Source organism: Rhinolophus sinicus, chromosome 14, assembly GCF_057876585.1.
Source record: "Rhinolophus sinicus isolate RSI-liver-muscle chromosome 14, RSI-T2T, whole genome shotgun sequence".
NCBI classification, from domain to species: Eukaryota; Metazoa; Chordata; class Mammalia; order Chiroptera; family Rhinolophidae; genus Rhinolophus; species Rhinolophus sinicus.
The window spans coordinates 111,655,760-111,679,628 of record NC_142514.1 but is presented as its reverse complement, the minus strand read 5'-3'; the positions used below and the strand labels follow the sequence as shown (position 1 = coordinate 111,679,628).

The 23,869-nt window shown below is 32.7% G+C and overlaps 1 protein-coding gene across 4 annotated transcripts in view; it reads right to left on the bottom strand.

The window, feature by feature from the left end:
* ATM (ATM serine/threonine kinase) overlaps positions 1–23,869 on the bottom strand; it is a 119,208-nt gene that overhangs the window by 73,336 nt on the left and 22,003 nt on the right. For all 4 annotated transcript variants that reach the window (XM_074335523.2, XM_074335525.2, XM_074335524.2 and 1 more), the window contains 16 exons: positions 22,370–22,495; positions 21,690–21,815; positions 20,698–20,787; positions 19,473–19,644; positions 18,478–18,677; positions 15,847–15,929; positions 15,597–15,752; positions 14,800–14,875; positions 14,540–14,670; positions 12,226–12,346; positions 10,397–10,570; positions 9,193–9,362; positions 8,057–8,303; positions 4,875–4,990; positions 3,537–3,663; positions 2,880–3,079 (listed from right to left, as the gene is read on the bottom strand). In XM_074335523.2, the coding sequence (XP_074191624.2) occupies positions 2,880–3,079; positions 3,537–3,663; positions 4,875–4,990; positions 8,057–8,303; positions 9,193–9,362; positions 10,397–10,570; positions 12,226–12,346; positions 14,540–14,670; positions 14,800–14,875; positions 15,597–15,752; positions 15,847–15,929; positions 18,478–18,677; positions 19,473–19,644; positions 20,698–20,787; positions 21,690–21,815; positions 22,370–22,495 (2,315 nt within the window). The remainder of the gene's footprint in view (positions 1–2,879; positions 3,080–3,536; positions 3,664–4,874; positions 4,991–8,056; positions 8,304–9,192; positions 9,363–10,396; positions 10,571–12,225; positions 12,347–14,539; positions 14,671–14,799; positions 14,876–15,596; positions 15,753–15,846; positions 15,930–18,477; positions 18,678–19,472; positions 19,645–20,697; positions 20,788–21,689; positions 21,816–22,369; positions 22,496–23,869) is intronic.

Sequence of the window (23,869 nt, the reverse complement as noted above, 5' to 3'; positions counted from 1 at the left end):
GCCAGAAACATACCCATACATCAATGGCCAATTGATTTTTGACCAAGAATATTCAATGGGGAAAGAATAGTCTCTTCAACAAATGGTGCAGAACAACTAAGTTTCTATACATAAAGAATAAAGTTATGCCTGACCACTGCACTGTATACCTGAAGCTGAATAATACTGAATGTCAACTATAATTTAATATACATATATATATTCACAGGATATGGAGTACAGCATAGGGAAGTGTCAATGGAATTGAAGCAGCTATATGCGATGTCAGAGGGCTAATAGATTGGGGGAGAGGGGTTATCACTTTGTGAGGGGTGAGATGTCTAACTATTACATTGTTTTGTACACCTGAAACTAATAAAAAAATAATAAAGTTAAACCCTTAGCTCATACCATACATAAAAATTAAAATGGATCAATGATCTAAATTTGAGAGCTAAAAACAAAACTGTTAGAATAAAATGGGTAAAACTTCATGACTTTGGATTTGGCAATGGATTCTTACATATGACACCTAAAGCACGTGGAACAACAAAAAATAGACAAATCAGAATCAAAAACATTTGTACATCAAAAGACATTATCAGGAAAATGAAAAGATTACTTACAGGAAGGGAGAAACTACTTGCAAATCATACAAGAATTCAATATCCAGAATACAACTGCAAGTCATATATTAATGGTTCAATATCCAGAATATATAAAGAACTCCTATAGCTCAACAACAAAATGACAACCCAATTTTAAAAAATGGGCAATGGACTTGAATAGAAATTTCTCCAAAGAAGATATACAAATGGCCAATAAGCACATGAAAAGATGTTCAACACCATTAGTCTTTAGAGAAACCCAAAATCAAAACCACAATGAGATATCACTTCACACCCATTAGCATAGATATAATTAAAAACAAAAAAACAAGAAATAAATGGAAAATAGCAAGTACAGGTGAGGATGTGGAGATAAATTCAGACTCTTGTGCACTATAAGTGGAATGTAAAATGTTGCAGCTGCTGTGGAAAACAGTTTGGCTATTCCTCGAAGAGCTAACCATGGAATTACTTACTACATGACTCACCAATGCCAATCCAAGATACACTTACATACCCATAAGAACTGAAAACAGACACTCAGACACCCGCAGAACAATGTGCATTGCAGTTTTATCAATAATACCCAAGAAGTGGAAAAAACCCAAGTGTTCATCAACAGATCAAAGGATAAACAAAATGTGCTACATATGTACAACGAAATATTATTCTGTGATTAAAAAGGTGTGAAGTTCTGATACATGCTGAATGAACCTTGAAGACATGCTAAGTGAAATAAGCCAGACAGAAAAGGGCAAATATTTTTATCATTCCACTTACATGAAATACCTAGAACAGGCAAATTCGTAGAGACAGGAAGTAGATTAGAAGTTATGAGGTGCTGGAAGGAAGGGTGAATATAGAGTTATTGCTTATTGGGTGCAATGAAAAATGAAAAAGTATTAGAAATAGCGGTGATAGCTGTACAACACTGTGAATGTAATTAATATCACTGAATTGGACGCTTAAAAATGGTTAAAAGGACAAATTTTTTGTTACATATTTTACCACAATAAACTTTAAAAAAGTAGTGAATGAAAAAAAAAGATTGAATGGCTACACATACATATGATTTAAATGAAAACAAATATATTTTTAAAAAGCCAAAAAGAAAAATATAAGAGAACAAAATGGAAATAGATATTCATGAGCTTTGAAGGACTGAGGCAATGTTATTTACTAATAAGAAAACAAATATAGAAATATCATTAAAAGCAATGGAAAGCAAGAGATACAAAATCAACTATATAACACAAATCTGTAGTAACTGTGATACTGTGACTTATAAGAAATACATATTTGGTCTTTGTTTTCTGGTATATACCTCCTAAAACTCTTACAATTTCCTGGAATGAGAGCAACAAAGGTATCTTTTGTTATACTAATGAGGTGGCTTTTGGAAAGCACCTAAGGATGGGGGCTGGTAGCCAAGAGAACCAACCACGTGTTTAAGGAAAGGGGATGAAAGTTAAATCAATCTCCAATGACCAATGATTTCATCAATCATGTTTATGGAATAAGGCCTCCATAAAAACCCTAAAGGATGGCATTTGAGGAGCTTCTGGGTTGGTAAATACCTGCAGATACGAGGAAAGTGACGAACCTAGAGAGGATGCAGAAGCTCTGTACTCTTTCTCCATACCTTGTACTACGGTATGCATCAATTCAACCAGGCTGTTTCTGAGTTACATCCTTTTATAATAAGCCGGTAATCTAATGACTAAACAGGTTTGAGTTCTATGAGCCACTCTAGCAAATTAATCAAACCCAAGGAAGGGGGTCATTAGAACCTGCAATTTATAGCTAGTTGGTCAGACGCACAGATGATATAACCTGGCGTCTGATAGGAGTGGTGGGGATACGGAATCTCATGGAACTGACAGCCTTTAACGGGTGGGATCTGACACTATTTCTGAGTAAATAGTCAGAATTCAGTTGAACTGTAGGACATTCATGTGGGTCTGAAGAATTCCTTGGATGTCTGTAGGGAAACCCACCCCCGGAACACACACATATTGGAATTGGTCACCAGAACTACTACTATGGTAACATGTATATTTTAGGCCATCTACATTTAAAATATTTATTTTAAAATGTTGGAGCCCTTGAGTACTTAAGATTTCTAAAGTTGGAGAAGTAATAATCCAATTAAAAAAACAATAGGTATATATACATATACATTAAAAAGCAAAATTAGGAAGACAATACTCTGGCTTCTACCTCTTAAAAGCATATAAATTTGCAATTAAGGGTAGAAAAATACTTATATATTGGCTTAAATATATTTTTTACCTTTTGTTGATATAATGAATTAAAGTATAAATAACATCTCGAAGAACAAAGGCCCAAGCTCCTCCTAAGCAAGTTTTTATGTCTTTCAGTAACAAGCTAACAAACAGGTGGTATATTTTAAGAATTCTGTGCTTTTTATAAACGTTGTTTGTCTCAGCTGCTTGTTCACATATGGCTAGAAGAATTTTCTGGTAGGAATCCTAGAAAATAAAGATACATTTAGTAAAAAGATGTCAAATCACATATACTCAGCAATATATAATAAATACATTTTGTATTCAAAATAATTAAATTACAGAATTTAGTTTTGGGTCTGATATCAAATGCAAAATATTACATTAAGAAAATTACTATCTTAAACATAAAAAAACTTGTCAATTAATTTGTGAACTATAATAGCATATCCTCAAAAAAAAAAATCTGAGCCAATATAGGACTAAAGTCATAAAAATTCACCCCTTATATGTAACACATGTTAATTAATATTGATAAATAAAATACCAATATATAAACTTGTATTATAAATGTGTCTTTCTTCTTATTCAGATGAATTTTCTATTTGTTTACTTTTTCTCTTTAAGACGTACTTACATAGATTTTCTATCTGAAAAAGAAGAAATTCTCTCTTCAGTTATTACACTAGTAATATATACTCACAGGGCTTTTAGAAAGAACTTCTAAAATGCTTTTGAACTTGGTTTTATGGCAATTGCTGATATAGGCAAATGTTGCTTTAATCACATGTGATGGAAAATGAGGTGGATTAGGAGCAGGATCCAAATCCCTAAGAGATATAGGGAAAAAAAGGTAATCAATTTCAGAACAAAATTATCAAGAAAAAAACAGATTTGATTAACAGACCAGTGAAATTCCAGAATGAAAATTTAGATATAAACCCAAATTAAAAAATTATTTTTCTACTGAAAAACTAGACTTTTAATAAATTCACAAATGACATATCACAGTCCATATACATCAACCAGGTATCTAAATACATTTGCCTTCTAGGATTTAATCATTTTTAAATGATTTGCTTAAAAAATATCTCTTATGAAGTTAATGGCATTTCCGCAAAGGAGCCTTAGTAACTCTCCACTTCAGGCCTGAAGTTCTATGCTAGTGCTGTAAATGCAATAATATTTTAAGACACAGCAATCAAACACTATATCACATGAAATTATATATTTAAAAGTACTTTGGTAGATATTATTACCATTTTGTATGCCTAGCATAAAGGCATATAAAAAAGTAAAGTACGCATCAAAGCACTTTACAGTCAAGCTGGGAAAATATCTCTAACATTCATGTACCACCAAGTGGGTTTCACACCCAAATTAAATTGCAGTACAATAAGAAGCTGATACCATGTTTCCCCAAAAATAAGACCTAGCCGGACAATCAGCTCTAATGCATCTTTTGGAGCAAAAATTAATATAAGACTCAGTCTTATTTTACTGTAAGACCGGGTATAATATAATATAATATAATATAATATAATATAATATAATATAATACAATGACCAGGTCTTATATTAATTTTTGCTCCAAAGATGCATTAGAGCTGATTGTCCGGCTAGGTCTTATTTTCAGGGCAAGAGGGTAGCTAAGGAGCATGATAAAGAAAAGGGGTCTAGAAAAGCTAGTCATCAATAAGGAGAAGAGAATAAGAAATACCGTAATGTGTCACAAAGAAGAAAATTTCAAGAGACAACAAACAGATGGTACAACGTTCAAATACTACAGAGACTGAGAAAAAAGGTCAGTGAATTTGCAAACAGGTGGTCAACTGGAAAGAGTAGTTACTCTGGCGAGGCTATAGAAGCAGATAACTGGTAATTCAATTCAAAGAAGTTATTTCTAAGGAAACAATTTTAAAAGCAGAGTACATGCCTAAAAACTAGGTATTTGAAATAGATATTTGAAGGTGTCAACCAATAAACTTCCCAAGGGACTTCTGAAATTGCAGCAAATTCTCTAAGTTTAAAATATCCATACCCTGAAAAGTCACAGAGGTCAGTGCTCTGGCTGGCACCAGAAGTTGCCGGTTCATGCAATGTCATCAATAATTCCACCACAATCTCTGGTAAATTAGTAACGAATAAATGGTCAATCTGCAAGGATACAAAATTAAAATACATTTAAGTTTTTATGTCTGAGACTTTTAGACAGGTCAAGGGGCTCACGTTATTGCCTCACTTCCAAAATTATTCAGTGACCATAGAGGGAAACAGGTGACCAAAGTAAGATCTGCAAGACATACAGCTAAATCCACTTTTTTCTGCTATGCAGCTGACATATAAACTGAGAGGAAAGTAGGGAAATCACACCAAAGAAGACTTCCTTAATCTGACTCTTCAGTTTTTAACTTGGTTTAATTTTAAAGAACCATTTTAATTGACACAGGCTTCAGGTCTAACATTAAGTTCTTCAACCTAATCATGGTTACTGCCAACCAAATTCCCCACTTATCTATACTGTTCCTCAATCTGCATTTTACTCTTATTTGGGAATGCTAGTCCATTAAGAAAACTTTAGTACTAAGAATTTTCAGTGACTGGCAATAATCATTGTCTCCCCAAATTTCTACTTTGGTTGATATCCCAAATTCTGAGGCTAGCTGCTACCTACATTCCCCATCATCAATAGTAGACTAAAATCCTCCCTCACAGAACAGACACTCTGTCAATCCACTTCCTGCTAAAGGTAGTCTCATAAAGGGCATAAATTCTCTAAATACCAGGGATGTCAAAAAAATATATACACGTGCACAGTTTCCTCAATGTTGCGCAAGAAGTAATTTGCCGTAATCAGAAGTGTCTGGATGGATGCTGATGGTAACCATTGATGGTTTATTAAAGCATTTTGAGCACCTCTTGTAATTGCAGAAGTCAAACGTGACTTGTATTCATCTTTTGTTATGGATATACATTGAGTATTACAATTTTAATAGTTTTTTTTTCCTTTCTTAAAATGTGTATACATTTTTTTGGCACCCTCTAATGGCACCCTCTGTATAAAGAATGGGTCTACATTACACCTCAGCCACATGAAGTGAGAACCGCGTGCAAGACATAAACGTGAAATTATTTGTCCCCAAATAAAGAATTACAGTGCTCTAAACTCAAAGGCAAATGGCTGATATACCTGATCACAAAGAGGTTTGGAAATACTTCCTAATAACAAATACTTTTGAATGCAATAAGAAACCTAATGTAAAAATCCTAGCTTTTCCCTTGGATTTACAAACTAGTTGTCCCAGTCATCATTTCCAAACTTTCAGCCCTTTTAAAAATCCTGGCTCATTTCAAAGTATATCTGCAATAAGTAAAGACAAATTGGCTGAGTCTGATAAATACCAGAGGAAAAATTAATGAGTTTCCTTATACATAAGATGACAACTGACTTCATAGTTTCATGTAATTCTTTAATAAGCTAGATCTGTAATGTTTAGCTAAATTGTTCAGATGTGTACATATAGGTGAACAATCTTTTTTTTTTGTTTAATTTATTGGGGTAACAATTATTAGTAAAATTACATAGATTTCAGGTGTACAATTCTGTATTACATCATCTATAAATCCCATTGTGTGTTCACCACCCAGAGTCAGTTCTCCTTCCTTCACCATATATTTGATTCCCCTTACCTTCATCTCCCACCCCCCAACCCCCTTACCCTCTGGTAACCACTAAACTATTGTCTGTGTCTATGAGTTTCTGAGGTGAACAATCTTATAACTAAATATTTTAGACATTCAACAAATTGACAGTTTTAGAAGACCCAAAGACTGATAATAGTTGTGCCAACACTTACTGACAGAAAAAAGAATCTAGAAGATTGATTCAGAGAAAGTGCACGTTAGAGAAAAAGAAAATTAACTTGTAATCACAACTAAAATTAACTTATAATGACAACTTCATGCTAAATAGAGACTGATAAGAATTTAGGTCTTTAACCAAGAAGCTAAGAAATTATTATTTAATTTTTGCCTCCATTCTTGAAACTGGCATCTTATCTTAATCAGGTTTAATGTAATCACTTTTCCCTCCTAGACTAATTCTGACTCTTAAAAATTGCTATCTTTTGGTTTGAATACATAAAAAAGAATAGTAAGACTAGGCCTGCTCTGAAACCTAAGCTGGGAGATTGGGTGGGAGGGGGTAGAGGCAGAATGTCTCCATGACCTTTGGAGTGCCAACATTCTATGCTGTCTTTGGGAAAGCAGCTGAAAGGAGCTCCTCTGCTCACCATCTGCCTCCAGGCTACAGACTTACAACCAGCTCTGAATGGTCAACTAAGCAACTCTACGAGACTTACTGTTCCATTACTGGGTTCGATACAGATTACTGGGCAACCAAAAAAAGAGTCTTTCGAAATTTATCCAATTGGAATTCTAACGTTAACCAAACTTGGTTAATCATCCCTTTTTACATTAAGAAAAAAAAATGGATTGACCATTCCTCTTTTACCTTAAAAAAAGATTATGTATGTGTTTTAATATAAGTTGCCTCAAACAATTTTGGATGTATATAAATTACTATAAAACAGAAACTGTAGATCCTTTTTTACTTGACTCCATCTTTTATCACATAATGAGTACTCAATATATACTAGGGGGTTGGGATACATCAACAAAAATTCTACCTTCACAGTACTTATAGTAGAAAAAACAGATAAAAAACAAACATAATTCATAAGTAAATTATACCATATGTTAGAAGGCAGTCATGGAAAAAAGAAAGGGCAGGGTATAGAAACTTGGGATTGTACTTTTGCTTGAAAAGTGAAGGGCTGGCTTAATGAGAGTGAAGATGAAGTGAGGAACATTTTCTATACATTGTTCAGTATTGCTTGAATTGAACAACCAACTAGCAGTTATTATTATTACTGCCAATTAAAATAAATTTTAAGGAAAAAGAAAATTATTCCAAAGTTATTTTTTTTTAAATTTCTGATTAAAAACATCTCACTTAAAAGCCACTCGAAAGGAGAAAACACTCAATAACAAAAGGAGAAAACGCTCTATAAAAACAAAAAATTCATGGACTGCCTGTGCTAGCTAGATAGTGACTAGCACATATTAAATTTAACTGCATAAATGAAGAAAGAGCCTTAAAAATTTAAAGTTACGTGTCTGATCAATTAGAGGCTAAAATGTAGGTAAAAGTTGAAGTCATACCTGTTTTCCTAGTAAGTTCTCATCTTTAAGCATATCATAGACTTTGGTAGCAGTCTCTCTTTGCTGTGCCATCCCACTTTCTCCTGTACTCTCATAGGCAAAGTAAGGAAGAATATTGACAAGAATCTTTGGAAAGCAGTCTGTTAGAAGATATTTCCAATCCTCTTGAATCTGATTAGCAATGGATTTCACCTCATCAAAACGACTTCTAATCACCAGATGTGGAATCAAAACTTTATAACAAGATCTAAAAATACAAAAGTTTAAAATGTTATACATAACTTTTCAAAGTAAAATTTTACAATATAGTTCTTAAAATAATAAAATGGTTTAATAAACACTAGAACATCATTTTATCTAGCTCATGACTCTAATTTTATAAATGGAAAAATTCTAATAGGTAAATTCTAAATAGTCATACTAAAAAAAACAGAGATCTTTGAATATACTACTCTAACTCTATGATCAAAAAAAGTAGAAACTGAATTTATTTCTTCTGCATAAGCAATTTATGCAAAACTATTGTAAATGAGATGTGAAAGCAACTTGTAAATTCAAAGAATAAATGTAAAAGTTATTGCCAAATGAATGAAGGACCACTAAACAATTATGAACTGCCTTCCCATCATCTTAATACCTAAGCATTACTCTTGAGTTGTTTCAAACCTCTTTATTTTCTAAATTTTCTTTTCTAGAGTTAGAGTTAGAAAATACTATTATATTAAAATATAAATAATGACTAAATAGCCTATAGTCAACCAACAGAAAAGGAAACAAAGCAGAAATAGTCAGCCACTAGTAACTTATCTTTAACTTTTCATAGAGAAGATAATCAAATGTTAAAGCTGAAGGGAACATTAAAGAGCTTCTTGGGTAACTCCCTTACTTTACAGATTAGAAAAGCCAAGTCCCTAAGGGTGTTTACATGGCTTGCCTACTAAAGTCACATAGTGGGTTCCTGGCACAGCTATGACCAGATCCTAGGTCTAAGATTCTCTTCAATACAATTTAATCAAAACAAGCTGCCCTGCCTCTCATACTACACAGCCTCCCACCTCTGTGCGTGTGGAGGGGTGGGACTGCCAAACATTAATATTAAATTAAATATATTTCACATGTGCCACATGTAAACCTACCTATAGAAATCCTCAACATTTGTGTAATTTAATAAAACGAAAGGAAAAGAAGATAAGCTGTATTCAGTATCTTGAAGATTTAGCCATTCCCAAACCAGATAATCCAAATGAGAAGCCATGAAGTCTTCTAAACGTCTATATCCAAAAGTTTCAGAAACTTTCTCTAAAACCTGTACAAATAAAAAAAAGTCAATGATTTAAGAAAATAAAATAATAAATTATTTAAATCCTTGTTAATAGTTACTTACAGTCTGATTTTAAGTATTCATTTAACTTTTCTATACCTTGATTTACTTATCTATGAAATGGGGATAATAAAAGTACCCACTTCAAGACTAAACGAGAAAAATGTCTTTAATACAACCAGTACCGTGCCTGGCACAGCAAACCCTTAATAAATGTTAAATGAATAAAAAACAGAAAAACGCATTGCAATTTTCAACATTTGATTATATTTCAAAGGAAAGTCTAAAGTAAAATAACTTCTTCTTAGTCTTAAATCCAAATGAGAAAAATACAAACACTATATATTCCACATACAATAAAAATTAGGTAGTGTAAGTGTATAATTTTTTTAAAAAAACAACTTATTTTAATCCTGAGAAGTAAAAGGTTAACATGTCTAAGACTGATTACCTGTGGGTTTGCCCACTGTAAAGCTCCATGGAAACCATGCTGGTTTCAGGCTACTGCACATAAAAATCTACAATGGAAAGGCCTGAACTTCCAAACCCTAAAGCCTGAGGTGGTGGAACAGGGCAGGGACGAGCATTCTACAACTCTGTGCTGCTGTAATTGCAAGGCTGGATAGACCCTGGTCTTCCTTCCCTAATCGTGCAATTTAAAAGCTTCACAGCTCTAAAATTTGATTCTTGGCCCTGCTAGATCTCACTGTCCTGCCCCAGAATCTACCAGGCAAAACATTCGCTACTGCTCTTTTCTCCGTATGTTTCCCTCAATAAATGATCCTCCAGTTAGTTCAATGAATGTCTTGTGAAATACTCTTAAACTGAATTCATGAAATGACACAGCATACAAATAAATACACTATTTAAAAAATTACTATTTCCCAATATTTCAAATCTAAAAAATAAAACTCTCCAAATCTTTCTTAAGCACAACTTTAAAATTCTAGTTTAACTTTTTAAATTGTTTAAAAGTTACCCAAGGAAGATTATATTTTTAAAAATTCGTCCATGAGTACCTTTTTAATGAGTTGAGGTTCTAATCCATTCTCTTTCACAGACTTGCATAGGGCGAACAAAGCCTGTTTTTCACAGATAGGGCTACAGGACAAAACCACAGCTATCATCATCAGTAAAACAGCTTTTCTATTTAAATTCTCATCCGAAAGTTCAGGGTTCTCCGCTCTGTGGGACTTCAGAAGAATTTAAAAAATAATGCAATGTAAATATTTGATTACAAATAAACCAATCAGGCTAAAATCAAAGTACACTATGATAACATCTAAGCAGCCAGTGAACAGTTTTAAATCCTACAGTGATGGAGCTAAGAGTAGGGATTTTGATAAAATAATCAAAGGTTCTAGAGTGAGAAAGACTGCTTTTAATATTATGGAAAGAATTATCAAACATTTCAATGAGGTGCAAAACACTTTAAAGAAAAAAAAGAAACTGCAAGAAGGTGACAGATTAAAAGCTCCTCAACTACCAAGTATACCTCATAAGATGTTTACTATCACTGTAACAATATAGAGCTCTTTATACTTTTTAAAGTATCATATATATTATCAAAAGAAACAATAAAACCATGAACTAGATAGAACAATATATGCTTCGAGTTTAACGATCAATCATTGTAATATCCCAGGAGTTATGTACATTTTTTTGATTAGTTATACTTGATATAAGCTTCCCTTCACATTTAAAAAAACCGGTACTCTTTGATCTTAGTTCTGTTTTTGGGTACAAGAAAAAGGACCTGATTCCTTCACTGACATGTTTAAAAACAGCAATGAGGTTTCCACTAAGTCAATTCCTTTACCTATTCCTTGTAGGACATAGACCTACAGACTCTCTAACATCTTAGTTAAAAATTTACTTTTTATTCAGAACCAAACTGAATATACTAGCTGCCCTATAAAAATGTACAGATCAAATTCTTTTTATCAACTCATTCATGACAGTATGCTTCTATTGATGATATCCAAAACAGAATTTGCTTTTTTGAATAGCTACTACAAAGTTGATTCACATTAACATTGTATTAACCACCTTACATACTTTCAAGATTGTGCTTTCAAGATGTAAAATTTCTTAGGTCTTTTTCTAAATGAATTGCTGTCAGGTCAGTAGTTTCCCTTTTTGCAAATGACAAGCTGATTTTAAAATGTATAATATACATTATTTCTATTAATTTTATATTATTCACACTCATCTTTCCATTCTATTGAAATCTTTTTCTAAATTCATTCTTTCATATAACTATCCTTTTCAGTCATGTGCTATCACAGAATAGTCATTTGATTAACCACCTTACATACTTTTTACTAACAAATCAATGCCTAAGTAAATGAATAAATTCTAACATTAAGGTAAGTTTTGTCATTTTAAGAAAAAAAACATTTTACAGAGAAATATGAAAATCACAAGGTTCACTAAAGAACACCAAAATAATTTGAACTGCCCTATTAGAACATTTTTCTTAATTCATTTCTTCCTATTGTCACTTGTTCTCTGAATTAGTTTTTATTCAGATCTCACAAAAGTTTTTAATAAAAAAGCAATTTATACACCTATAAAAACTGAGTATATTGTTTTTCACACAAAAATGCTACGTATCAGTTGAACCAAAGGGAACTGCCATTATCTGACCAATTCTGACCTATAAATAAAGCAATTTCAATCAATTAATATAGTAGTTTTAGTCTAATTTCACACTGTAAACTATTAGATATAAACTGTCTTAGGTCAAACTTGGTAAAGTTATCTCTTAGGTCAAACTTGGTCAAGTTATCTATAGTATGTTTATAGAAAGCATATGATAATAGCAAATACGCATTACTAAAATTACCACTTCTCTCATTCCTTCCTGAGCTTTCAAATATGCATTTTCAAAAGCTGTTTGTTGAAGCTTCAAAGGAAGTGCTTTCAATAACGTGGAAGAACCTGCTTGTTTCATGTCCTGAAATAATCTTTAAAAAAAAAAAAAGCAAAAAGTGAAATAATTTACCTTAAATTTGTACTTTCAAAACACATTATGATAATATAAGACAAAAATAAGTCACTCTGTGAGAAATACTAACAAACTAGGTCGTCTTCAAAAAAACTAAGAACATTTGAAAAACTGCTTAATATTAGGGTCTTTAACATATACTCCATTTTCTCCTAGAATCAAAAAGGGTCTCAAAAGATCTTTTAGCTTATCGCCCCAACATGAATAGCCCTGAACTCAAACTAGTCAGAAAACAAAAATTGTCCTCTGGTCAAATGCCAATGATTAATAGAAGAAGCTATAGACTCCTATGTCAGCCTGATCTAATATTTAATCACCGTGAAAGTGAATAGCTTAACATCTTGATGTTCCATTTAAATTGTCTTTTATGTGATGGAGAACAGTTGTTCAGTGCCTTTTGCAAAATATCCTAGCATATTTAAGGACAACTCTTTAATCAATCTTGTCTTTTATGCTTTTTTAGTATCAAAACTTTTATACTTTTTGGTGTCCCTTTGATGCCCCCAGTTTCTCTAATCTCTTTTAAAATCACCCAGTATTAGATATCTAGCAAGTAAACAAAAAAGTCAACAAATACTATGTTCATGCCATTCCTGAATTTATACATTTTTGAATCTGAAGAGATGTTCAATGAACCACAACACTGCCTTATTACATTCAACTTATGATCCTCTCTAACCTCATCTTTTTTTTAAAGTTCTTTTAAAAAAATGTATTTTTTATTAAAGTATAGTTAGCATCCAATATTACATTAGTTTCAGAGTACAACGTAATGATTTGACATTATATACCTTATGATGAGAATACCACAAAAAGGCTAGCAACCACCTGTCACCATACACACTTATTACAATAATTGAGTATACAAAATTATTACAATACAATAACTGACTATATTCCCTTAGCTGTACACTACATCTCTGTGGCTTATTGATTTTATAAATGGAGGTTGGTATCTCTTATTCCCCTTCAACTTTTGTGCCCATTTTCCCAACCCCTCCCCTGTGGCAGCCATCAGTTTTTTTCTCTATGAGTGTAACCCCAGATCTTTCACTTTAGTATATATTTTCTATCCTTTAAGGACTTGAAATAAAGGCACATTCATTAGCAACTCTTACAATACACTATGGTGTTACTGAAAAGGTCCCAAACCTGAGTTGTTAGACACAATTCTGATTTATGAAAACATTCTTGTCAGCATATTCAAACTTCGAACACATCAGGTTATCTTACACATATGTTTGTGTGACTGCTAGAGCAATTTTTTTACAGTGATCTGTAATTATTGGTCACTTACATTTGAACAGTAAAGTTACTCAAATGATTTTCAACTTTGTTGTTTTTAAAGTATAATGTAATTTTTTTCAAATATACATTGATTTTACAAATTATTAAACACCTACCAATACCAAGTATGTTTTAGGCGCTAAATATATAGCAATAAACAGAACAAACAAAAACTAGTATCTTCTAGGAGCTTATATCCTAGGTAAATATGTTAAAATATAATAAAGTGATAAATGGTATAGAAAAAAATAAAACAGTGGTGCTTTATTCACAGGGAGGACAAGGTGGAAAGGTACAGGTAGGTTACAATTCAGAGCTTTAATATCAATTTGAAAACCAGATAAACATGTAGTCTTTAAGAAATTAGTATTTGCTTCTTCAGGTACTCAAACATAAAACAGATCCCTATGATACGATCATTCTAGTGCCTAATTGTATGTTCACTTGAATAAATATAATTAACACAATGTAAAATGTACTAATTTTCATCTTACAAACTCACATAAAAACACAGTAATATCCAAATACTGTATCTCCCATAAGTGGTAGTAGACACACCTCACTCAACACAATATTTACTAGCTGTATGGCACTGAGCAAGTTACTTTATCAAGTCAAAGAAAATTGGAGAAAGTAATAGTATCTAAGTGATAGAGTTCTTAGAATTAAGAGAAAACCTAACGGTCGGGCAAATAGTGTATGCTTAATAAGTAAGAGCTATTTTATTTTTTCAATGTATTTATAATTATAATTGACAAAGAATGTCAGCTATTTTTAATATCAGAACTAGTAACCTATGACTGTGCTAGACATTGCATTGATATCTGCAGTATTCCAGACACTTCATAAATATTTGACTAAGTACCTATTGATCGACTCTGCAGCCAACATGCGAACTTGGTGATCACTGTCAGCAAGAAATTGTGGAAATGCTTCATTTACAGGCAAGTCTTGTTCCATTACACTAAGAATAGCCCATTTGGAATAAGGATCAGCCTATGGGAAAAGAACAACTGAAGTTAAACATGAAATACTAAGAGAAAAATCACCCATTAACAAACAGAAACAAAGGCTGCTTTAAAAATTTATGCAGACCTTACCAATACTTAATGTGGAGTAACTCACCTCAAGCAAAGTTTTAAGGCATTTTACTAGTGCCATTCTTACAGAGAATGTGCATTTCCCTTCCTTTGTTAAGTGCCTGAAATAAAGTGTTTCAATATCAAATAAGTATGCCAACAAAAGCAGTCAAAAAGAAAAAAAATCACTGGACATTATGGTTAGTTACTTCTAAAATTTCTTTCCATGCTACATTTAATTCTCATTCTGTGGCACATGCCAATATTCCCACCTTCAAAAAATTTCAGCTGAAAGAAATGCTTGAAAAGGAGTTCATGTCAATGTGTATTATTAGGTTTATATCATTATGCCTCATTTTGGGGTTATCATACTTCAGCTAACCACGTTACAGTAAACTTGCTTCAAAGGGAAAAACATATATACACACACACACACACACATATATATATTCCTCTATAAGTGTCATGGTGTTATCTCACACTGTGACTATATGTATGAAATAACCAGATAGTGCCAAGGTGAATTTGTTCATTTTAGGAACATGAACAACTCAATTGATTTAGACTTGTTGCACTTTGCTTTATTGACCACACACATCAAACTATTGATACAAAATTTTTAGGGAAATATACTAAACAAACTTTAGAAAGCCAAGCCTTAAGAAAACCACAATGTAAGTCTTCAAGCAATTAAGGAAGGAAACACAAATTACATTCTACTATGAAAATATATAGTTACATTTAAGGATTAGAAGAAATCACTAAAGTAGAAATGCAAAGTTTGCATCTGTGTCAGAAATAGCAGAAGAAAAATTAGAACTTCACAGAATAGTCTGTACCTACCAAAATGCTCCAATCACTGTTAGAAACTGTCCTTGAGCATCCCTTGTGTTCTCAGCATCCGTACTGCCTTGACATAAGTTTGTCACTATATGAAGGGCATGGTTTAAAATTGTTTTACAAACATCTTGGTCACGTCGATACAAAGAACACACACTGCTGTGGTGGAAAAAGTTTAACTTTATAAGCACAACAAAATACATCCGTTAGTTTATAAATTTAATGTGAACATAACATGCTCTTAATTTCTTACGATAGTGGTTTTAGAAGTTCAACAACATCTTCCATTGGCAAAGGATGTTCTTCTCCAGGAAGCTCCTTTAAAAGCACTAGATACTAAGATAATTGGGGTGGGGGGGTTGGGGAGAGAGAGCGGGCGGGGAGAAGAAATCAAGTTTTTTCTTGTGTCATTTACTTAAATAAGTATATATGTAATCATAAATATAGAGACACACGCATGCAAACATACACACACACACACACACACACACACAGAGTAAATTTTTTAAAGAGGCAGTATAGTAAAAAAACAAAAAAAGTGTTTGAAGTCAAACAGAGCTAGAGTCAAATCCCAGCACAACTTATTACTTGTATGGCTATAAAAAAGTTGCCTTGTCTTCTGAGCCTTTGTATTCTCGCCTGTAAAATTGGGATATGGCACTTACCTAGCCAGATTACTGTGAGGATCAAAGGAGGTGAATGTAAAGATCTAGCATTTATTGTAAGAATTCAATAAATAATAGTTATCACTGTTGGGGTTCAGAGCCTGGGCAAGAATCTGAAACTATATTATGTCTCCACCTTCCCAAAGTAATGCTTGAGGATAGGACGTCAATGTTTAAAAACTATTCTACTAATAAATTTTGGAAAGCAGAAATAATCATGGGTAAGGCAGAAGTCAAATACCCTGACCTACCTTCCTATAAGGCAAGCTGGTAAGGCTCTTTCTGGTACTATGACATTTCTGAGAGCTGCTAAATAATTTTCTGGCTGTAGTAAATCAGAAGATGTTTTTCCTATCATCTATATATAGAAAAATGTTTCTTACTCGTTCTTGGATATTAAAAAAACATTAAATTGGATCATTTGAAATATTTGCCATGAAAGTCATGTGTTACTGAGTGTCTTGAAGTACCTTTAAACATTAAAGCCTCAAAAAAAAGCACACAGCCCTCCCCATTGGTCATGGCTACCGACTGGACTAGAGTGCTTGTCAGAATTCCAACCAGGGGACCAAACAAGACCCAACCAAGCATGTTTACTGGACCCAGGGGCTCGACCAGCATGTTCGCCACAGCTAGAACATGACCAGGAATTCTATCAGGGACTCAACCTGCATGTTTTCAAGAGGTTCTAATTAGGGAATCACCTGGCATGTTTCCCAAAACTTGGAAAATCACGCTTGCCTATTTGCTGGGACTAGAGAAATGACCATGGACTCACCCAGCACACTTGCTGGGCCAGGGGCTCTCCTCGCATATTCACCAGTGCTAGGGCTATGGGACGGCTCACATGGTCAGGAGATTAGTTACATATCAGAATACTGAGTAAACAAGGTAGTGTACTGAAGTTAAGTGGGAAGCCAGATTTCTTAAGGAAGGTACAATACAGAGGGAGTTACAAATACAGAGAAATAAACAAATCCTGTGATGTTGGCTTGGAATTGGAGATACCTATCAGTAGATGGATAGGTTAATGGAGGTAGGGCAGTGGAGGGATTACTTTTGTAATATTCTCAACCAAAATCTAAATCTAAATCTAATCACGAGGAAACATGAGACAAACGCAAAGTGAGGGATTCTCCAGAACAAGTGGCTAGTCTCATATTAATTTCTGCTCCAAAAGATGCATTAGGGCTTATGTTCAGGGGATGTCATCCGGAAAAATCATGCTAGGGCTTATTTTCTGGTTAGATCTTATTTTCTGGGAAACACAGACTATTACCGTGTTTCCCCGAAAATAAGACCTAGCTGGACAATCAGCTCTAATGCATCTTTTGGAACAAAAAGTAATATAAGGCCCAGTCTTTTTTTTACTATAATATAAGACCGGGTATAATATAATATAATATAATATAATATAATATAATATAATATAATACCAGGTCTTATATTAATTTTTGCGCCAAAAGACACATTAGAACTGATTGCCCGGCTAGGTCTCATTTTCAGGGAAACACGGTAATATTTTAAAAAATGAAAGTCATGAAAGATAAGGAAAGACTAAGGAATTGTTCCAGACTGAAAGAGACTGAACAGACCTGAAAACTAAATGCAATATTACAATGTTATATTCCTGATGATTATACTGTAGTTATATAGGAAAGTATTACTGTTTTAGGACACAGACACTGAAGTATAAGGGGCATCACATCTACACTTAATCTCAAAATGACTCAGAAAAAAAGATGTGTATGGGTGCATGTGTACGTAGAGAGAATAAGGCAAATATGGTAAAATGTTAACTGCAGGAGCTTATGGAGGGAATCTTCTTATAGTACTGTAACTTTCCTGTCACTGAAATTGCATCAATTTAAAGAAAGTAAACTAAGATCAGGGCAAGATTCAGACTTCAACTTCAATATTACGTAAATATTTTTACATTCCGAACCTGTGTTTCTTGGCCTAGTTTAAAACAATTTATAATAATTAATTATACCTAAAGATAATAAATCTATCCAAATTCCATCCAAGTTTTAATGTTTCAGTGTCCACTTCAATTTATTTCACAGCACATAAAAGAAGTATATTTTATTACTAGTCTCAGATTCATTTCTCAAGGAAGCACTTTCAAGTTTTCAAAGGCACTACGTGATTCTCCTGTCAGTCCATTACATTTACAATATCAGACGAAGTGAAGAGCTGCTTCATTTCACTTAACTCACCGTGTGTAGGTGCAGAGATTTAGTAGGGTCTAGCATGCTAGAATCAACTAACATTAACAATTTCCTTCGAATATCAGCTGCTCTAAATGACACAGTATTGGTCTGAGCAGTAGTTACACACATACACAGGAACTTGACCATGTCTAAAAAAAGCAGATCTTGCTTTGACAGATGTTCTTCAGCTAAAGCACTCATGGCACCTAAAAATAAAAAGCACTTATTAAAACTTAGAGAGGAACACAACGATCACATACAGTGAACATTAACTCAAAGATTTTCCCCTCTACCAAAAACAAAAAATAAAAGATAAAAGTGAGTATGGAAAACAATTATGGTGAAATTGATTATACACTACAAGCTTCAAAATTCTTCATAAAAGGTTACCCAAGGATTCTGTCATCAAGAAACAATCTATGGAAAAATCCATACACATAAACAATCACTGCAATGCTGTTAAATTGTAGGGAAATAGGAATCTACATTTCTGACTGTAAAAAATGGTCAAGTAAATTGTGGCGTGTATGTTATTGGGATATTATGAAGCCATTACAAAGTATGATTATCAATACAAATAGCTAAATTTAAAAAATGCTTATAAGTAACAGTAAAACAAATATAAAAAGGCGTTTTTATAGTGATGCTGCTTACAATTTTCAAAGGGTCTACAGAGAAATAACAGAAAAGGTTAAAAGTGATTACAGGTTAGGGTTAAGGTTTAAGGGCATTACGGGTGCTTTCTCACTCTCCTGCTTTCTATTTTCCAAATAATCTATTATATGATTTTCTTTAGTAATTATTCTAAAACTTTCCTATGAAGAATAGAAAACTAATAAATTCAATTAAAAATCGGAGACTCTAAAGTGTGTATAAAAGAACAATCCTAATAGACTATACTAAAAGGAAGTGAGCATAAAATTGGAATCTATGAAGCCTCTTGTAATGCCAAATCAATAGGAAGAGGTCAAAGAAATCCCAAACAGTAAATATATTTTTACCTATAGTAAGCTGGCTCTCTCCAGATTCATTTGCATCACTAACACTACCAGCAGGGTAATCGTTAAAAAGGCTCCTGAGTGACTGATTCTCTATCTCCATTAGACTTTCATCAGTTTCATCTTTCTTTGAGTCTACTTCTCCACAATCAAGTGGCTTTTTGATAAAAGATGCCTTCAAAGGAAAAAAGAAAGATGTGTTTTCAAGTTGGCGCTTTCAGAAGCATGTTGTAGTTAAAATTCACCTAATCAAATAATTCAAGATCCATGTGTATGAACACTGCAGTATTTCTATTAAATGTCCAGTAATAGGAAAATAGATATGGAAATTACAATATGTCAATATAACAGAGTCATATGCAAGCTTTACAAATGATTTCTTATACTAAGACATTTTATACTACTTAAAATTGTGGGAAAAGTATAAATTGGTATGGCTATTTTGGGGGACGATGACTATATCCATCAAAATTAAAATTTATATTCTTTCTGAACAAGTAATTTTATTTCTGTAATTTATTTTACATCCTTCATAGGCACAAATAAAAGCAGACAAAAATACAAGAAACTTTACCGCAGAACTCTTTGTAACAACAAAAAAAAGAAACTACTTAAAATGTTAATTAAGATCCAATGGGCTAAAAATAGTGAAATACCATGCTACTACAAAAAATAAAAAATAAAAAGTAAGGTATATCACTGTGTAGCAACATTAAAAATAACCAAGATTTATTATTAAATGAAAATAATCAAGTTACAAAATATTTTTGCACTCATTAGATATTTCAATTATCTACGACGTGTGCCAGGTACTAGTCCAGACAAAAAAGTATGTTTGGTAGAAGCCCATTTGTATGGAAGGAAAATAAATACCATGATGAGAATATGTTGCTTGTCTGGCAAGGTTTTTGTTTTTATTTTCAAGGATAGAGAATTATTTTGAAGTCTGGTACACTGTTACACAGAAGTAGGTATGAGCCTGGATGATTAGTACCTAATCACTCAGTCTGTTAGTATTTATTAAGAAACTAAAAGCCAGGTACTATGCTAGGTATTGATATTAAGAAACAATCAAATATATTTCCCCCAACCAAATACTTTGATTTCCACATTTGAAAAAACATACGATGCCATATATTGTGAGATGCATCCTTAAGAGAGATTTCAATGAAAAAAAAAGCATCTTAGAATCAACGAAATATGGTAGTAAAACAGGAAGAATACTTACTAAATTTCTACAAATATCTGCAATATCATTCACTAGCTTTGATGTTAACAATCGTAGGAAAAAGCCAGATGCAATCTTATTTGGAGTGTGCTGTCATTAAGACAAACAAAACACCACATAAACAAAGAAATAAAAACAATTATTCCTGGCAGACAATATTTTCTCTATCTTGAATGAAATGTAGATTTTCCTTTACACTGGAAATTCTCTATCATAAAGAGCATAGATAAAGAGTTATAAATTATTTCAAAAATACTAACATCTTTTCTTAGAATAATAACTATAGCACATCTTTCATTGTGCAAAACCAATATTAAAGTAAAATACCAGCTAATGACCCTAAACGTAAGCAAGCAATCATTGTAGCTTAGAGTTTATTCTTCCACTTTTCTCTTTCCGCACTTATAACAAAACATAGAAAAACACATTACAAAACCAAAAATACATGCTGATCATACTGATATATGGACATGTACTTAATATTAGCTTTCAAAAATGTATGCAATTATTATCAGCACACTGGCCTGGCTCAGCTACCCCTCAGGCCTGCTCCAAAACAAACACTACACACAGTAGCACTCTTTCTACTAAATGTTATGTAAGACTCTCTTGGCAAAAAAAGAGTAATGTACGTGCTGGAATTGTTTATCTGTGTGGCTGCTCACTAGCACTTGTATAGTGGTATGCACATCACATAGCTAACAGTCAACAAATTTTTATTAAATTAATGAAAATATCCTGGGAATAAAAGAGTCACCTCTGTAGTATATAAAAATGGTAAGGTAATCTCAGAAACCTTCTTGAAATGATGGCATTAGTTTCATGAGGAACTCAGATTATCTACTGCTTTATTCTGAATACTACTTTTTATTTACCATTCAATTTAATTTTAAATTAGTGTAAAAAATTATGAATGGACCAAACAAACAATAACACCACCTGGTTATTAACCCCCAGCTAGGTTATACTGTCAAGTAGGAAGAACATCTTACCTTAGTACAGTTACATAAACAGCTTGTACATAGATGCATCATATTTCTCAATGAAACAATTCTAGATTCCTCATTTGTCTTATCTTTAAACAGAGTGATACTTTCTCCTGCACATTGCATCAAAGACTATTAAGAATAAAAGGAAAAATCCAAATTCCAATTAAAATTACAGTTTAATGATTGCTTTTTAAAGTTTTAAAGGTAAAATTAAGTGCTTTAAGAAGTCATACTTAATTTATAGTACAATTAAAAATTATGAACAATTTTTTTAAAAATGTCAAATCTTATACCCCATTCTTACAAATCACACCGCTGACAGAGTGGTAGCTAGAGATGAAAATAAGTTTCATGTTTAGGGCCTACTTGATTAACACTCTTAGTCAAGGGTTCTTTAGATAATTGATCACAGGAAAAACTTTTAAAAGTACAGATAAAAATCAGTATTTTTGGTTATGAGATTAAATTTTAATGTGGTATTATTTCAATTACTATATTTATAGTTGGCTTAAAATAATTTCAAATCTTAAGGACACATAGTATCATTTCTTCTCAGACTGCATAAATGAAAGAGAAAGGGTGAACCTACATAAAAATTTATTTTCCAAATAAATGTGCCAATTTTCCCAAGAATACATTTCATTCAAATTAATCCAGAATTTTATTTGCATGAATTCTCCTACCTTGGCTTTCTGGAATAATTCTGATTTGTATGCTTCCTCTTCAGTGATCATACCCACATAACAATAGCAACCAAGAACACCCACCAAAAGACTTGAACACCGGACAAGTGTTTCTGTATCTGTAGTCTTAAAGTAAAACACAAATAAAATATATATACATAGCTCATAAATAATTTTGAGTACACTATGATTATCTCTTGTAAGGACAAATTTTATATATTAACAAAAGGTCAGTTAATTGAGTGAACAGTGGCATAATTCTGATCATCTCAAAAAAAACATCTAAGAGATCCCTGCAGAGCTGTGATAACCAGGATTCTCAGGAAAAAAGGCAGAAGTATCACCTAATGGCCAAGTAAGATATCTCCTCTTAAACTGACACAGCATACTGAACACATGGCCCTTAAGTATCTGAGGTAGGAAGGAAAGAAAAAAACTGGTCGGAAATAAAGGTCTCTAACTTTAAAACATAAGCAGAAATTAATAAGATTCATAAAGAGCTTCTGAAGAACAAGAACCTAGACTTATTCAGCTCTTTAGACTCCACAGACTGGCACAAATATTTTTGCAAGTAGATATCACTTAGCCAATTACACAGAAGTATGTTAAAAATTTGAAAAGATTACACAGGAAAACAATTTCAGATTTTTTGTTCCTATATTGTAGAAAATGGCATTTTGGGAGAAAACACAGAAGACACTATTATTTTGTAATGAAAGTGGTTACAACTGTAATTGAGAAGAATGTCAGTAATTAAGGATAAGGCAGATGAAACAGGCACACTTCCTTTTTCCGGTTCTTCGGCTCACTATCTCTGGCTACTGAATTCACTCATTTTAGGTTTTATTTTATTCAACAAATATTTTACCATCTACCATGTAACAAGGCACTATGGTAGATACAAAGATACACATATATGTCTGTATATATGCCCTTTAAGGAACTTATAGCATGGTTTAAGAGATATTTATGTATAAAAGACATACACAAATTTCGGTACAAGGAAGATGCTAAGTGTCACTTAAAAATAGAAACAATAAGTACTATTAAAAATTAAAAGATGAATTATTATGGCTGAGATTATCTAAGAAAGGCTTTAGCAAGGATTTTGACATGTTGATGATTTGAACATATAGAAATAGGTAGAAAACATGACGGTTTTGGCAAGAGAGTAACACACATGAAGAGAATTTTAAGACGAGAAAGAAAATGATATGAGAAATTACTAGATGACCTCTAAAACATGAGTGACTGCTAGTTCATTTATTACATTTATTAATCACTCATCCTTTTAAGCACCCCCAAAATCTATTAGATCAGTTTCAATTATGTCCTTTTCTGTTACTGTAACATCTCCCTCCACTGTATTGAGAAGTTCTTTTTCATCAAATAATCACTATGCTCAAAACCATTATTATTTTCCGCTAACCCACCCCAAAAATTCTACTGCTTTAGTCTACCAGAATTCTTGGTACAAAAAAAATATCAAATTATTAATTA